Source organism: Dermacentor albipictus, chromosome 8 (assembly GCF_038994185.2).
Source record: "Dermacentor albipictus isolate Rhodes 1998 colony chromosome 8, USDA_Dalb.pri_finalv2, whole genome shotgun sequence".
NCBI classification, from domain to species: Eukaryota; Metazoa; Arthropoda; class Arachnida; order Ixodida; family Ixodidae; genus Dermacentor; species Dermacentor albipictus.
In genome coordinates, this window is record NC_091828.1 from 115,385,563 (window position 1) to 115,403,178 (window position 17,616).

At 50.7% G+C, this 17,616-nt stretch overlaps 2 protein-coding genes across 5 annotated transcripts in view; one reads left to right on the top strand and one right to left on the bottom strand.

The window, feature by feature from the left end:
- LOC135910376 (leukocyte receptor cluster member 8 homolog) overlaps positions 1-17,616 on the bottom strand; it is a 147,958-nt gene that overhangs the window by 123,489 nt on the left and 6,853 nt on the right. The gene's annotated exons all lie outside the window — the stretch shown is intronic.
- Positions 1-17,616, top strand: part of LOC135910374 (neuronal-specific septin-3-like) — a 102,897-nt gene that overhangs the window by 63,050 nt on the left and 22,231 nt on the right. For all 3 annotated transcript variants that reach the window (XM_070524225.1, XM_070524226.1, XM_065442438.1), the window contains one exon: positions 1,065-1,226. In XM_070524225.1, the coding sequence (XP_070380326.1) occupies positions 1,065-1,226 (162 nt within the window). The remainder of the gene's footprint in view (positions 1-1,064; positions 1,227-17,616) is intronic.

Sequence of the window (17,616 nt, forward strand, 5' to 3'; positions counted from 1 at the left end):
CACAGGCATTCATACACCAGCAGCCAGGTAACATAATGGCTGGCCACTGCAAAAACTTATCTTTATCCTATCTGGTTAATTGGCGCTATCAACGCGGCCGCTTATGTAAACTTCGCTGCTAACTCGGTATTCCGTGAATGGCAAATCGTTTACGAAGGAACGTCTCTGTAATGACAGACAACTTTTTCATATATTTTTTCTTGGCTTTATTCTCTTATTGCTTTCTGATGGTGATGCGGAAATGCGGCGCTCTTCGATGTCTCGCACTAAGAGGTGTGCGTGTCAAGTGACGACTAGAAATTGATCACGTGGGAGCAGAACGTGGCGACGTTTTTTTTTTTTGCTGGAGATCACGGTCTTCCGCCCCCGGCGCAGGTGCGACCCGCGACTGCGACAACGTAGTCCCTTAGGACCAATTAAAGTTTCTTGTCTGTCTGTCTGTCTGTCTGTTTGCAGTCCGGGTGCTAGTCAAGACATCGTGAAATTGCCGCCATATTGCCAAATTTTGTAAAGGCGGCACCTTGAGCCAATCAGGGAGGCCGTATAAGCAACCCTCCGGGCCAATCAGAGCCGACAAGATGGCGAATTCGATAACGTGGCGGAATTTGACAACGACCGGAATCACACTTTCGCTCTGGCTCGCACTGTCGTCTGCTGTGCTGCTACTATGGGTATGAGGCCCGGTGTAGCAGCATAGCAAACGACCCGACGAAGCGGAGTGCGCGCAAAACGTCGCTGTGTTCCGCCCCCACGCGACCGCTTTCTGCGTCATGACACGTGACCTCCTGGAAACCGAAACTGGTTCCTTGAAAAGCTGCTGTAGCTAATCAAATGGGGCGCTTTGAGGTTCCCTAGTACTTCTTTTAATGTTTGGAGGTCGAAGACCTTCAGTTGAAGCAGGAAATAATAAATGTCGAAAACGTCGTGCGAGTAAGATATCCTCACGTAGACAAAATGATCTCGGTGCCCTTTATAACACCGTGCATGTCACTATACGATGCTTCGAATGTCAAACTCAGTCGACCAGTCATTCGCAATCAATCGGTGAACCAATCTCTGCGCAGCCCTGCACTCGGTGTTCCACGCAGCCGACGGAGGGCGCAGCGGTCGCCTGGGAGCCCGTGCCGTGCTCGCCGCGGCCAGCCAGCTGCTCCAGGGAGACCTACCCCCGGCGCACGAGGACCTGCTGCTGGGACGGGCGGCGGAGAAGTCGGCGGCCAAGAACGGTATATACACCAACGGCTACGGCTTCGTCTAAAGCTGGTGCGCGATTACTACAGTCTACGTCCTAAAACATACACGCAGGGACAAGAAAAAGGCGACACGTACACGACGCGTGGCGGTCGTGTGCCACGCGTCGACGTGTCGTCTCTCTTACCCGTCGTGGTTGCTCAGTGGCTATGGTGTTGGGCCGCTGAGCACGAGGTCGCGGGATCGAATCCCGGCCACGGCGGCCGCATTTCGATGGGGGCGAAATGCGAAAACACCCGTGTGCTTTAGATTTAGGTGCACGTTAAAGAACCCCAGGTGGTCGAAATTTCCGGAGTCCTCCACTACGGCGTGCCTCATAATCAGAAAGTGGTTTTGGCACGTTAGACCCCATAATTAGATTAGATTATTAGACGTGTCGTCTCTTTCTCAGCCCTGTCCATAAATCCACTCTGTATGCTAGAAGTCGGTGGCCAAGAACCATATACACCAACGACGGCTTCGTCCGAGCTATGGCCAGTTGGCGATTACTGTAGCCCACGTCCTAAAACATACACGCAGTGCAGAAGAAACAACACACTATGCGTGGCTGTCGTGTGCCACGCATCGACGTGTAAGCCTCTCTTTTTTAACGGTCCCGTCCGTAAACTCGGGCTGTGCGCTACAGCGATAAAGAGCGGTGCGTTCGCACGTTGACGTGGAACGGAACGCGAAAAAACGAGGCAGGCGGGCAAGTAAGCTTTGTCGAGCGACGAACTCGGCCGTTCCAATTCGGTGCACGAGTATACATACGACTTTCGTGACATTCATTCATTCATTCATTCATTCATTCATTCATTCATTTATACTGTCAGCCCTCTTAGGGCTATTACAGCCACGTGCGTGCTTTGCTGCACCGGGGAAACTGGCGGGCGACTCTTGTTAGGTATCTGTTGCTGTAAGACGTTCATTCATTCATTCATTCATTCATTCATTCATTCATTCATTCATTCATTCATTCATTCATTCATTCATTCATTCATTCATTCATCCATACTGTCAGCCCTCTTAGGGCTATTACAGCCAGGTGCGTGCTTTGCTACACCGGGGAAACTGGCGGGCGACTCTTGTTAGGTATCTGTTGCTGTAAGACGTTTACTATACAAAAGGGAAGTCCTGCGGTATCAGCGGGATCGGCCGACCGTGAAATGTGGAAAGGAATAGACCCTTTTATCCGAGATGTGGTAACAATTAGTGCATGCGTAACAGATATGCAGTAACAGTAAGCGACCAAGGAACACTTCCGGTGGAGCGCTCTTTTGGCACCGGAATTTGCAACAGCAAAAATGAAAAGAAAAAGAAAGCAATTAGTGCCGCAGTACGGGTAAACGTTTTCTGTGTGTTGCAAGTGGAAGAAACGCACCACGTACATCGATATGTAGCTTTCTTATGCGTTTCGCAGTAAGATTTAATACAGCAAAGTGTTTCTCTTAACTGCGTATACAAGGTTGGTGTCAACCGGTGGGCCCTACACATGCACGCACACACACATTTGTTTGTTTGCTTGTTTATTTAGAAGCGCATGAAGCTCATTCTCCTAGTTACCGCTGAATTTAGCGGCTTGTTCCAAATGGTGAAACCAGACTTCTTTTGGGACCTGCGAGTGTAAAATTCGAAAGGGTCGTCTACAGACTGTTGGGGTTGAGGGACGGACTCCGGGATGAAAACCAAACTTGGGAGGTTTTATTCTACATTATATACAGAGAGGTGAGCGTCAAGTATCCGTCGTACAGTCATTACGGGCCGGCAGCAACTCGGACGCTGCGGCCCGCGGCAAGAAGTTCGAGAGAGGTGAATCAGGGAAACAGGGAATGTCCCAGAATGCTCAGGTCTCTCTGGAAGGCTTCTTATAAACCCTTCGAGCACTGGAAGTCACGTCATGTTCGACCAATAGGAGAGTCCGCTCCGATGACGCCACTTTCCGCCAATGGCAGGCGCCCGTGCGATGGCGTCATACCCGGCGAAGAGAGTCAGCGCCTGGTCCTCCACTCTTGATCACTTGTTCCCGGTACTGCGCTCTTGCCTCGCAGAATTGCAATCCAAGGTGGAGAAGGAGGGGGGGGGGCGCTCATGCTCCATTGTACAAGGGCCCACCTGCTCCCGGTGATTCGGCTCCGCAGCGGTGGCAAATGCCTTCTTCAAAGGCGAAGGGGGACGATTGAGCTCCATTGTCCCAGGGCCCCTTCTAATCCCGGCGGCACACGACCTGGGGGCCGCAAACTTGTTTGCACGTGTCTCCTCTGGAATGCGCTTTCCTGCTTCTGCATTCCTCAATTAGCTGTGCTGCAATCCGATGTGGTCTGGGGAACTCGAAGTAATCGCAGGAAACAGCTCCATATCTAACAAGACTCGAGCGAAAGGCCAATGCATCAGGCCTCTCGTCGGGACGAATAAAAAGGGAAAGGAAAGGTTTACGGCAGACCATATAAGGAGCTGGAAATAACAGGGCGGGGGGAGGGGGGAGGGGTAGGTTGAATAGAGGTGGAGGGGTAGGTGATAAAAAGTTTTGAGTTTTACGGGGCATATCCCAGAGACTGCTTGTAGGCTGTATAGTTGGCGGTTCGGCATCCGTTGAGGCCACTTCAAGCACGGGCTTCCCTTATCGCAGGCGTGCAGCGCTGGTTCCGCTGTATGTGCAAGCCCAAACAAACCGGAAACAAGAAATAAACAACATCAAAGCGCACGCCGATCGAACGTTCGGTTTTATCACCTTCTGCACTTCGCATATACACGCGTATGTCGAGGCGCCAGAAGGCAGCAGGACTTAAAAGAGAGGGGGGAGGGGAGAGAGAGAGAAAGGAACCAATGCACAACGTCAAACACTGGTGCGGCGACCCTGAAGATAACGTCGACAACAGGCGGCGCGACAAAGTTGTGCTTCGCGTTGCTGCTGCGACCAACGGAAGCGAGCCGTAAAAGAACGTTCACAGAAAGCCCGTTAAGAATGGGGGCCATATTAAAGTAAGCTGCGCATGAGTAAATTACATACCTTTCGTCCATACCGAAAATGGCATCTCTGCTGGGGTCCAGTTAATTGTCTTAACCTTACAAGTGCAGTGCATTGCATTCTAATATGCGACATCTAAGCTGCCTACCATGAAGCAACTAGACATCTTCACGGATTCTTTAGCGGCTATTCAGGAACTCAAGAAGGTCGATAAGGCGATGGAAATCTGCGAGAGCATACACACTATGAATAGTAAGACAGCTACTTGCGTCAAGGTACACTGGATTCAAGGCCATTCAGCGAACCCTCACAACATTGCTGCTGACCAGCAGGCACACTGCCCTCCTAATCCTGATCCTCCCCCTATTCCCCTCCCACCCCAACCCCGTAACTCGCTGCGAGCCCGTAAAAATGTTCTCCGGCAGGACACACGCGCTCTTATCCCACCGTGTGTCTGCTCCCTCCCCCTTCACCTTACTAGGGCGGAGGAAGTTGTGCTTAGGAGGCTTCGGGCCGGGGTGGCCCTTACACCGGCTGTTGTCTCAAGGTGGAACTGGTCGAATTTGCCACTGGGTGCTACGTGTCCATACTGCTCCGTTCCTGTGGTGGAATCAGATGCATACCACCTAATATGGACATGTACGGGTTTACGATCGGAACGCTCGCGTCTCCTACTGCAAGCCGGCCTCCGCTACAGTGCGACAACCAGCTATGACCGCTGGATACATGATAACAGATTTCACAAAACACTGCTTCAATTCATACACAACACAGGCCTCACAGCACACATATAATACACATATACGCTACAACAATTATGCCTTAAGGGCAAGCCTTCATCGCAATAAAAAAAAAAAAAAAAGAAAATGGCATCTCGTACACTGTTAGACGAGGCTTAGTATGAGCCAGAAAAGGTTGCAAAAAAAAAACGAAGGTGCGGGTGTCGAAACAGCCACGAAGTGGCCGCACCAGCTCGCCGTGACGTCACAGATGCTCGCGTGTTACGTCACAGATTTTTGACGTCGCCTGCTGGGGTCCAGTTAATTGTCTTAACCTTACAAGTGCAGTGCATTGCATTCTAATACAGCAGCAAAGGACTGAAATTCGCAAGTTTCGAGAACTTTTTATACAACACCGCAGCGGTCCAAATGCGAGCAAAATTAACATTGACGTCCGGTCTGTGACGTCACACTGATGTACCAGCGCCGCCGGGGTTACGGCGCGAAAGTGAAAAAAAAAAATGAAACTCCACATTTACTCTCTTTTCTAAAATAATGAACACATTACCGCGAAATGAACAAGAAACAGAATTTTTCAGGAATGCCACCTAAACTGATTTAGAGCTTCTCCTTAGTGCACGCTTTATTAAGGTTGGTTATCAATATCGGGGGTGTGAAAGCCAAGCATAACGCGCAGGCGGCTACAAACTCCACGTGCGCATGCGCAGTACATTCCGCGTGTCTTTATGATCGTTGATTTCGCGCCATTGCGTATATAGAGGCACCAATGTGCGCGTGCCACCTTGAACGGTTTTCGTAAGCAAATTAACCTGTTCATCAACATCAGTTGTGTCCCATCCACGAACGAAGAGTCAGCGTTTTCAAGATAACGGCACAGGCCAACGTATAATCTCGAAGAGAAGAGTTGGAAGCCGGGAATCTTGTTGATGTCAGAACGAGTGCTGCGTTTTCTTGCGATACCGTTTCCTTTGCTACACGCAAAGGAAACGGTATCAAGACTCGTAAGACAAATATAATAAAACAAAGGTGATGATGACGATAATAATAATAATAATAATAATAATAATAATAATAATAATAATAATTTCTACTTGCATCACAGGCAACATACGTGATATCTCGAGACGCGCCCGGTTTATCCCGGTTTAGCGGATTGTCACGACAACCAGCCGCGAGTCCGCCGCGAGAAAAACGCTGTATCAAGGACAACAGAATTCGACGGACCGAGTTGGGTATGCGTATATAACACCGTCAGAGAAAAAAAAACGTCCAGCGAAGGACCTGCTAAACTATGTAGCGAGAAACGCTGCGACCGCGTGCTATATAGTCGCGCTGCAGCTAGGACTGTCGCCAACCGCGTGGCGCCATTTATAGCACAACTTGTTCTCCCGCTGTGTGTACAGTGGGTTTACAAAGCGACAACCGTATCTAATGAGTACATTGTTGCGCCAAAAGGAAAATAGTCAGACCTTTTGGAGCAACAATGCATTCATTAGATCTCGACCAACTCGCCCAGCAACAAGTTCTACTCAACCACTAGCATAACGAACACGACAAAGGTGACGGGACGGGATATATATATATACACACACACACAAAACTGTTTATTACAAGAAGATGGAGTGGAGCAGTGCAGAGCTATAGCCATAAGGCCCGCGGTACGGGAAAAAAACTTGCTTAGCAGAACTTGTTGTCCTGGGGGGGCTTTGTCCTTGTTTTCACTACCTGCAACGCTCGCACTTCAGCGTCAGCTTCTGCGGTCTAGGCCTAGTTTGGTTCCGAAAGCAGATAGCCTTAATCTTTTTTTTTTTTCCGAGTTCGCCTGCCACACTTGTAAGACGGCGCCAGTTCGTGCGTACAAGACACCGCGAGCTTTGCGACGGAGCTGGCTCCCGTCTCGAAAGATCATTAGGGACAAAAAAAAAAAAGAGTGCGTCGTTTCACCAACTTGGGAATGCCACTGCCTTTTCTTTCTTTCTTTCTTTCTTTCTTTCTTTCTTTCTTTCTTTCTTTCTTTCTTTCTCGGAGCCTCCTGCAAGAGAAATGGGCTTGGTGGGGGTGGGGTGCCCAAATGTGTCGCCCAGTGCGAATCAACCTGCAGTCCTCGTTACCGACGGGCCGCCAAGTATAAGAGTATGGTATACACGTACGATGCAGGGTGCATGCGAGGCAGGCTGTGCGAATACGCGGCAGTGGTTTTTACGTACGTGCATTCCATCTGTACGCGCGCGCAGTCTCGCGCCACGCACCGCCGAACAATAGCAGTGCTTTCCGCCTCTCTCTCTCTCTCTCTCTCTCTCTCTCTCTCTCTCTCTCTCTCTATATATATATATATATATATATATATATATATATATATATATATATATATATATATATATATATATATATATATATATAGAGAGAGAGAGAGAGAGAGAGAGAGAGAGAGAGAGAGAGAGAATTGTATTCGGTGCAGAGGCACGTCGTCATCGCGAGGACCTCTACAGTGCACGCGCGGCGTAGCCCGTTGTTACGCAGTGGCTCGCCGCCGCTCCGACGGATCTGCGTAGTACGTGCTCGCCCAGCAGCAGCCAGATCGGGATCAGCCGGCCAAGGCTGACGACGATCGCGGTGACAGCGACGCGACGAAGAGGCCGCCGCCGGCCCTCTCTGTGCCCTCATTAGCGGGGAGGGAACCGCGCGACGGCGCTGCTCGCAGTGGTGGTGGCGTGTCTAGTCTACAGTGTAACAAGATTGCGGTTGTCGGCGAGAGGCGACAACCGAAGCCCCGATTCGCTGCGGTGCGCCGATGGCCGCCTGCCGAACCATTTGGCGGTTGTGAGAACCGCGACGTTATCGTAACCATCGCGACAGACAGATGGACGAACGGGTTTTATCTCGATAGGGCGGGGGGGGGGGGGGGGGGGGGTAAAATTTGCGTGTTGGCTTCGGCCCTCAGTCAAGGGCCCCGGTGGCGGCACCTTGGGCTATGGCTCCACCCCCGAACTCGGGGATCCTGGCCCGGCGCCCGATCAAGGTGCAGCCAGCGTGCCCCAGTCGCAGCACATTTGGTGATAGGCTTTCGCTAGTCGTCCAGTGCCGAGCTGGTCGGAATCGTCTCTCAATGCTCGTTCGTTGCGTTGCATCACGAAGGCGCTTTTTTTTTTTCGTGAATATTGACCCAACATTCTTAGGATCGGAAGACGAGCCCAAATTCGTGGTTGCAATTCTTAAGAAGAGTCCCGAAGACGTTCAACGCGAGGCTACGTCCCTACAGGCTACGCGGGAGTGCAACTTCTTCGCAAATCACGTGTCCCGTAACCTTTTGCGGTCGACTGTATGTACGTATGCAGCTATATACACCGCACGCACTCAAGTACGACCCTCTAGCGTGGCTAGCATCCCGAAAGCTGTCCAAGAGTGCCCGTGCGCGCTTTAGGTCCCACAAAGGCTTTCGCCAAAGGTGGCTTCTCTGCACCGAGAATTCTTGTGAGGAGAAGCCCACTTCTGTGATTCCCTGGGTTAAACGGCTGGCGACGGACGCATGTGCGGTTGCGGACAAGCGATGTTGCCATGGTAACGGTGAGCGTTGTTACGAATAACTAAATAAATGAATAACGTTGCTCTAAATCACAAGTTCTGTGCGTTTGATCTGCGTCCGATGTTCAGCTCTATTTTCATTAGAATGAAATACACATAACCTGATACAGCCAATTTGTGTGTCCAGTCTTCTTGCCATTGCCCCGGTTATTTCGCCGCCATTTGAAATTACGCATCGAAACCAACTCGCCTATTTCTCTGTTATTGCGACGCGAATGCGTCGCCAGAATCAGATACAATCTCAAAAACTTACTCACACGACACGGGGTGGGGGAGGGGGAACGATCGTACGTGGCGGTCCCATAAGATATCAGAAACACCTAATCGATCCAAGGACAAAGGGCTCAACCGCAACGAAGCGAAGCTGTAGCCTGCACACTGAAAAATCTGGATAGGATCGGCTTTGGAAGATTTTCAAAGATGACGAATATACATACATATTGGAACAAGAGCACACATCAGTGCAGCTTTTTTTCCCCCTTCTTTTATTTATCGTGCTGTCGTCAAGTGTTCGCCGCGTAAATACGCACGAGCGAGCTCAGTTCACGTAACCTGCTGAGCACGAGGTCGCGGGATCGAATCCCGGCCACGGCGGCCGCATTTCGATGGGGGCGAAATTCGAAAACACCCGTGGGGGTACTTAGATTTGGGTGCACGTTAAAGAACCCCAGGTGGTCGAAATTTCCGGAGTCCCCCACTACGGCGTGCCTCATAATCAGAAAGTGGTTTTGGCACGTAAAACCCCATAGTTTTTTTTTTTTTTGTACTATACCGCAATTTATTGCACGCCTCCGATGCGCTCTCCCTCGCTCGTTGAAAGCCCCGGCACCGCGCTGTTTACACCCGAGGTGCAGACGCAAGACAGGCAAGACACACAACGAGACCGGCGCGCGCAATGATCAACGACGCGGCGTTTCTATTTTTCCGGCCACCGCCGCGTCTTCTTTCAGGCAGCTTTCTGGAACAGCTGTGCAGGCGCGGTGACATGCGGGAGGCCGACCGACTTTTGCAGTTGACAACTCCGAGAAACCGAGCCTGGCTTGCGGCAAAGCCGAAGCCCGCCACGCTCTGAGGTTTTCTCTCAAACACACACGTACGCACACAGACACACACGTGAACTCCATACCCTTCCCTCTCCTCCGTACACTAACGTTGCCTCTCCCTTACTCTACCCTTCCCTCTCCTCCGCACACTAACGCTGCCCGTCTCTTACTCACTCTACCCTTTCCTCCTCCTTCGTACACTAACGTTGCCTCTCTCTCTTTTACTTACTCTACCCTTGCGTCTTCTCCGTACTCTAACGTTCTCTCTCCCTCAGTTACTCGCTGTCCCCTTCCCTCTCCCCCGTATCGTTTTCTCGCGCCTTCTGGCCGCGTTGTGTTACGCGCATCCGCTGACCCGGCCGAGGTGTGTACGCATCCCTGGCTCTCGTCTGCTGAGGACGGGCTCGTGTAACGAGATGCTCGTGTGTTGTGTGTGTAGGCGGGCGCGACACGGCGCGAAATTGGACGGACGCCCGATGAGATCACGCGTTACACGCGACGCTCGGTCGGCTATATACGTATCGCATTTTTATACACGCAGCACAGCGCGGCTGCAAGCGCATGACACGCGCCGACGCGCTTTCTTATACGTGCATTGCGGTCAACGGCGCATGCGCCGACAGGGGGATGGGTGAGGGGGAAACGGGAGAGGGCATGGAGTGTTGTAACTCACCCCCTTTCTCTTTTTCCGGAAATTGTCTTTTCGGGATGAACACGCAGTGGCAGAGCTCTAACTGAAGGGCACAAAAAGAGCCTGTCTTGCGTCTGTAAAATCACTCTTAGTAAAAAAAGGCCGCAGTCTCCCGACCGAGACGTCGAAATATTTTTTTTCCAGCGCGGACTTGCTCGAATACAGATGCGGTTGCCAGAAACGCTTGTCGTTCAACTACAAACAGAAATCCAGGGGGCGCTAATGAGTACGGTACACCGCTGTTAATAACGCGAATGCACGCAACACATTCCTTCGGTATTTTTATCGGCATAAAGAGGCCAATAAAATGCTTCCAACGTGCACTTCTATGCAAGCCTTTTACCCGCCGTGGTTGCTCAGTGGCTATGGTGTTGGGCTGCTGAGCACGAGGTCGCGGGATCGAATCCCGGCCACGGCGGCCGCATTTCGATGGGGGCGAAATGCGAAAACACCCGTGTGCTTAGATTTAGGTGCACGTTAAAGAAACCCAGGTGGTCGAAATTTCCGGAGTCCTCCACTACGGCGTGCCTCATAACCAGAAAGTGGTTTTGGCACGTAAAACCCCACAATCTTTTTATGCGAGCCTTTTATGTCACACCTTGGCGACAATCGAAGGCGGAATACCAAGTGCGGATTCCACCGGACACTGACTGCACACTTTGCGCCGAGGTGAAACGGTGCGTGTTCAAACAGTTGCATCTACGTGTCCTGGCAAAACCGTGTAAATCGGTACCTCGCGCAGTGCTATCTGTTTATGTAGCTCTGTTGAAGAACCGTGTTCACGGAAAAATCGGAGGTAGTCGGGAGTGGCCCGCGACTTGCATCATTATCATTATGCCCGCTGTACAGGACCAAGGACTCTGTCAGAGATCTCCAATTACCCCCTGTCTTGCATCGGCTGACCAGATATGCCTGCAACTTTCCTAACCTGATCGCATCGTCGTGTCCTCTGCCATCCTCGACTGAGCTTTCCTTTGTTGAGTTGAGTTGAGTTGAATGGTTGTAGGCTACTGGAAGGATTAGCCTTGCAGTTGCTGCCGGCAATTGCTCCACCGTAGCGACACTTAGAATAAATAAATCACATAGAGCTTTCCATCTCTTGGCACCGATTCTCTAACTTCATTACTACTGAGCTAGTTATCTGCCATACGCCACCGCGCGGCCTGTCTAACTCCATTTCTTCATCTTATCAACAATTTCCGCTACCCCTGTTTACTCTCTTATCCGCACCGCTGCATTCAAACAAGGTCACGAAAAAAAAAAGAGGTTAAAGACTACAGATTCTGACATATAACTATGTGTCATTCGTACTTCTTCGCCAGGACTAAGAACCAATAAATCGGTTTTCACTGATAACATATTCTTTTTTATTTCGGAACTACACTTTTGTTATTCCCGCGGTAATCGAAGTTAATTAGTAAAGGAGAAAGTGAACGTTATCGATCTTTTTATTTTTCTTTCTTTAATTTCGCGCGGTAACTACAGCCCCGGCATCAGTGTGACGTTACAAACTGGTCTCTCTTTTTGGATTTGGGGCCGTCATAGCTAAGTAGAAGTTGTTGAAGCTTGTCAAGTTGAGGGATCTTTACCAGAATACAGTGTAGTCGAGAATCGCCGATAAACAAAATAACCAGGCCCGAGCCGCCCGTATCGCGTGACGTCACGGCGAACTCCGGCTTGATCTTCCAGCGCGACTACACCAATCTTTCGCTTTTGCGACTTTTGTGGCTTTCCACGCCTCTCCCAACCGCAAGAGATGGGAATTTCTGGCATCGAAGAGTAATTTGCCAGTACAGTCCAACTTATTATTTATTTCACTAGCAAGCGTAACTAAGTGGCCAGCTCTTCAAATCGGCGGTGTCCGTCTGAAGCCGCGAAACAAGCGAGCGAGGAAGGCGGCTGGAGGTGAAGACAATCGCGCGCCTGGGGAAAGTATACGAAGGAGCGCGCTGAGCGCGCGGCAAAGTAACGCCACCTGCTGGAACGTGTAGGGAACGTCGAGCGCAGTGGGGATGGAGAAACGAGGCGAAGTGTCGCGGAGGGGGAGGGTAGTCGGAGGTGCGCTGGGTTGACCTCCCCCGGCAGCTTGTGCAGGGTTTGTTTGCGATGCATACGTATGGGGTTCGACTCGTGATAACTTCGTCCTCGCGCGCCGCACGCTTTGTGAGCGAGTGAAAGCGAGCGGCGGTGAGCCGACGATGCAACACCATCTATAGATAGCATAAGGCCTTTTCACTCCGATCCTTGACGTCATGCTAGTGGCCCGACCGCCATAGAATCTAACGGGGATGCCCCCGAGTAGGCAACAGTGATTTTGACGTCACCGCTTTCATCGCGCCAGCCTTGGCAATGAAAATTTCGGGCCGGTATTGAACAAGTTTTGTGCTATCTTGGGCCGGTATATTGTAGCGATGCCTTTTCCGATTCTATGCTATTTCAGGCTTTTCGCGCTTCGCCAGTGGTCAGAACGACGGTCTGCCCACATTATCAACGGGATCAGGCGGCCGTGTGTGGTGGATGATAAGAATAGCATAGAATAAGGCATAAGGCATCGCTACAAAACAGCAGCCTAAGTGGTGGTGGACGACGGTGGCTCAATTTCGGTTGCGCCAAGGCTGCGCAAGGGGAAAAAGCGCGCTGTATTCCGTCGAGCGCATGGCATCGAGAGGGGGGGGGGGGGGAGGTTGTACTTCGGCCACGCACGGTCTCGCAGACGTTATCCTGAAAGCGACCTTTTTTTTTTGAGGCACAGTCTAGAAGAGCCGACGGCTCATAGCTTTGTGTGCGCTGTGTTCTCATCGCTCAGTTTGCGTTGAAGCGAAAACACGACGGTCACTCCGCTCGCTGCAGCTGCCGCGGTTTCTCCCACGAGCGTTTTGACACCGAGTGTCCGCGGTCGTCGAATGTGAATTGTTCACGTTTGCTCGTGCGCGCCGACCAGGCGCTAGGTAATTTATATAGTAGGCAAACGCTTACAACGGGGCGTTCTACTCCGGCGGCTGCGGCGTCTGGCGCGGCCCCGTCTTGAATACCATCTGCGATGCGGACAGTGTAGGCGTTGTCAGGATTGGGGGCTCAATCCCTTCGTCCGTGGTCCTTTGCCAAGATTGGAGTACGGCATGAATTCGAAGGTAGCTGGCCCATGCCGTCGTCCAACTTATTTACGCTGAGATCGTTGATGAAGTGAAGAACTGCTTCTCATCGAGAACGAGGAAAAAGGGGTTTATTTACAGAAAATTAACTCAGTCTAACATGACTGTTTGAGAAAAATAGTATTAGTCCAACAGGACTGCATGAGAGAAGTGAACCAGTCTAACATGACTGCTCAAGAGAAGTGTCTCCAACAATCGCACAACCACAGTTTTTATACACTCGATCCGCTGGTCCTACGACGCGGCGGCTGTTCGTTTACACACCACCAACTCGCAGCTGCTCTGAAGACCAGTTTACAGACACAAAGGCACACACATTCCGAAGCCCAAGCGACGGCGTTGAAGGTGGTGCCGTTCCGGAAAATCGACGCCGCTCGAGGGACGCTCGTTGTTTTGCAACATGCTGAACCGTGAGAGCGCAAAAATAAGACGTTCCCGCGGTAGCTTCTTCAGGCGTGTCAGATCAGCGCCGCGTTGAGGAACTCTGGAATCATTGTCCACACACCAAACTCGTCTTGTCACAATGTCGAAGCGGGCTGGAGGAAGGCGGCGGATTCCAGCGCAAAGGTCGCTTCTTTGAACGCCTCGCAGCTGCAGCGGCGGAGAGCGGGAGGTGCGCGTCTTGCACCCCTTGTCGTAATCGGGTGGCAAGGTGACAATCTTGTTGTGCAACCCGCCGTTCTTTACAGCGCCTCCATGGCCCCAAAAGTCTCGACTGTCTAGCGCTGACAACCGCTAGGCAGGAAGAGAACGGCTGCTGGTCAGGGGGGGATTGATGCCTTGGCTCGCAGCGACCACTTGTGCATTGATGTCACCGCCCCAAAACATCCAACAAGGACAGGCAACTGCAACATGAACCCCACAACACGGCTCTGCGCCGAGATGACGTGCATTGGCTCTCACTTTAGACTCGCTAGGCTTCAAAAAAAACAACAACAACATAAGTGCAGAAACAAAAAAAATGCTGCATTTCCCTATGCCAATTTCTGAAGCAAATTCCTGCTGACAAATTCAGCAATCATGGAGGGAATCCTGCTAAATGAGAGGGGATCTTCTTCGCTTAATAAAATTAACACTAGTAACCCTAAAATTTAGGCGGGACCCTCAAACGCAGAATTCAAATTAGCCTGCTCAAACCATCCGCATTGCTATGCAACTTTCCCTTCTTATATCTAACGGAGAAGTTGTACTCTTGGAGAGTGAGGCTCCATCGGAGCAAGCGGCCGTTTTTGTGTGACATTTGATTGAGCCACGTCAGAGGACAGTGGTCGGTCTCGAAGATGAACTTCGCTCCGTACAAATAACACGACAACTTCTGGGCGGCCCAAACCAAACAAGCGCATTCCTTCTCTGAAGCGCTGTAGGCTTCCTCTCTTACATTTAGTTTACGGCTGGCGTAGAGGATAGGATGCTCCTCGTTATCGTCGCCGACTTGACTAAGTACCACGCCCATACCTCTGTCGCTTGCGTCGCATTGAACTATGAATTCCTTTGTGTAGTCTGGCGCGCGAAGCACAGGGCGAGAAACCAATAGCGTTTTCAAACTTTGAAAAGCGTTCTCTTTGTCCTTATCCCAGTGTACGTTACTCGGTGCTCCCTTTCGGAGGGCGTCTGTTAATGGACTTGCCAATTGTGAGTAATTCGGAATGTACCGTTGATAGTACCCCACAAGTCCCAAAAATGAACGAACGTCCGTTTTCGTGCGCGGCTGAGAAAAATCTCCAATCGTAGCTATTTTCAGCTCAGCCGGCCGTCTCATGCCCTGACCAACAACATGGCCCAGATAAGTAACCTGCGAACAACCAAACCTACATTTTTCCGCTTTCATCGTTAAGCCGGCTTCCCTCAACCGTGAGAACACCTGTTTGAGGTGCGATACGTGTTGTTCCCAGCTGTCCGAAAAAATGGCCACATCATCAAGATAAGGTAAGGCGAACTCCTGCAAGTCCTTTAGGACAATATCCATTAACTTAGAGAAGCTAAACGGCGCGTTCTTTAGCCCGAAGCTGAGTGCGAGAGGGCGAAAAGTGCCTACAGGCGAGATGAATGCGGCATAGCGGCTGGCACTTTCGGAAAGGGGAACTTGCCAGTACCCCCGCACGAGATCTATAGTTGAAATGTATTTAGCAGCGCTAACTCTTTCAATTCGTTCCTCAATGTTGGGTATCGGGTACAGCTGATCCCTAGTGATCGCATTTAACTTCCTGTAGTCAACACACGGACGAGGGTCCTTGTTAGGGGTTTCTACGAGTATTAGCGGTGACGTGTAGTCACTCTCAGCGGGCTCAATAACTCCCAACTCTAGCATGCGCTGTATCTCTGCCTCCATAATCTCTCTCTGTCTTGGAGACACCCTGTAAGGTTTTGATCTTACTGGTTCGGTAGAGGTCAGCTCAATTTCATGCGTTATCAGTTCGGTTCTACCCGGCCGATCGCTGAATCTGTCGAGATATTCCCCTAACACCCCTTTTAGCTCATCTAGCTGCTCCGGTCTTAGAGCATGCGAGCTTACCGAGTGTTCTACTACTTCTTCTAGGCCGATTTCAGAGTTGGAGGTTGCCCTATCCTCCTTAAACTTGGTACCGATGCCATCCGGCTCTTTGACAGTATAGTTAACGACTCCGCTCCGCTCTACATACGGCTTCATCAAATTACAGTGATATATCCTCACTTCCTTCCTGCGACCGGGCGTTCTCAAAGCATAGTTGGTATCTGAAAGTTTGTGCAACACTTTAACGGGCCCGTCCCAGTGAACTTCAAGCTTGTTCTTTCTTGAAGGTTTGAGGATCATTACCTGGTCTCCGGCGTTAAACGTACGAAGCCTCGCATTCCTGTCGTAATAGAATTTGGCGTTCTTTTGAGCTAGTGCCATGTTCTTTCCGACTAGTTCTTGGGTTGCGCTTAGCCGTTCCAGTAAATTTAGCACGTATTCAACCACGGTTGGACTCTCCCCTCTTTCCTCCCACATCTCTCTTAACCTTCTCAGTGGAGAACGGAGTGTCCTCCCATACACTAGTTCTGCTGGTGAGAACCCTGTCGCTTCATGTGGAACCGTTCGCAAAGCAAACAAAGTTGCCGGCAGACAGTTCTCCCAGTCCTCCTTGTGCTCGTAACAGAGCGCACGCAAAACTCGCTTAAGCACCGAATGCCACCTCTCTACACTGTTTGACTGAGGGTGATAGACAGAACTGTGTATTAACTTTACCCCGCACTTTTGCAAGAATGTGGAAGTCAGTGCGCTCGTGAATACTGACCCTTGATCTGCCTGAATTTCGGCTGGAAACCCAACTCGTGCAAACACTGTCAAAAGCGCGTCTACTACTTCAGTGGAGCTGAGCTCTTTCAAAGGGATTGCTTCTGGAAACTTGGTAGCCGGACACAGCATGGTAAACAAGTACCTGTAGCCTGATTTTGTTTTTGGAAGAGGCCCTACCGTGTCTATTACAAGCCGTCTGAAAGGCTCTGTTATTAAGGGCACTACCTTCAGTGGAGCTTTCCAAGTCTCTCCTGGTTTACCAGAACGCTGGCAGGCGTCGCATGATCTTACAAAGTTTTCTACATCTTTGAAACAGCCAGGCCAGTAGTATTCCATAAGCAATCTTTCCTTTGATTTGTTTATGCCTAGGTGGCCGGTCCACCCATTTCCATGACAAAGACTCAAAAGGTCCTCCCTATACTTAGTAGGTATGACTAACTGATCTAAAATCCTACCCTTTCGATCTCTGTAATGCCGATACAACAATCCTCCTTTCTCATGTATCGTTACGTTGCGCCTAGCAATGCCTTCTTTAGCTGTGTCCCGTAATTTAGCTAAGCTCTCATCATTCTTTTGCTCAGCTGCCAGTGACTCTCTATCCACGCGTAAGAGTTGATCAAAGTTCTTTGAGGCCGGTGATAATAACGACCCTGTCTCGCTTGGGAGCGCGTCTGCATGCTCTTCCTGCAGGCTAGAACTCTGACACTCTAGTGCTACGCTCTCATTGAGCTGGTCAACTGGCAGGCTCTCCTCAACTGTTCTTTTGTCCGTCGGGCCTAGCTCGGATTCGGGTATTGAAGCTATCCCCTTTTCTGCTTCAGCTGGAGGAGCTTGAGCATTTTCAGCCGAAAGCGCCGCGATCTTACGAGCTTGGCCTCTGGTCAATGCCTGTACTATGCCCTCTCCCAGTTTGAGCCCTCTGTCACGCAGTAACTGATTCGAACGATTCGAAAAGAT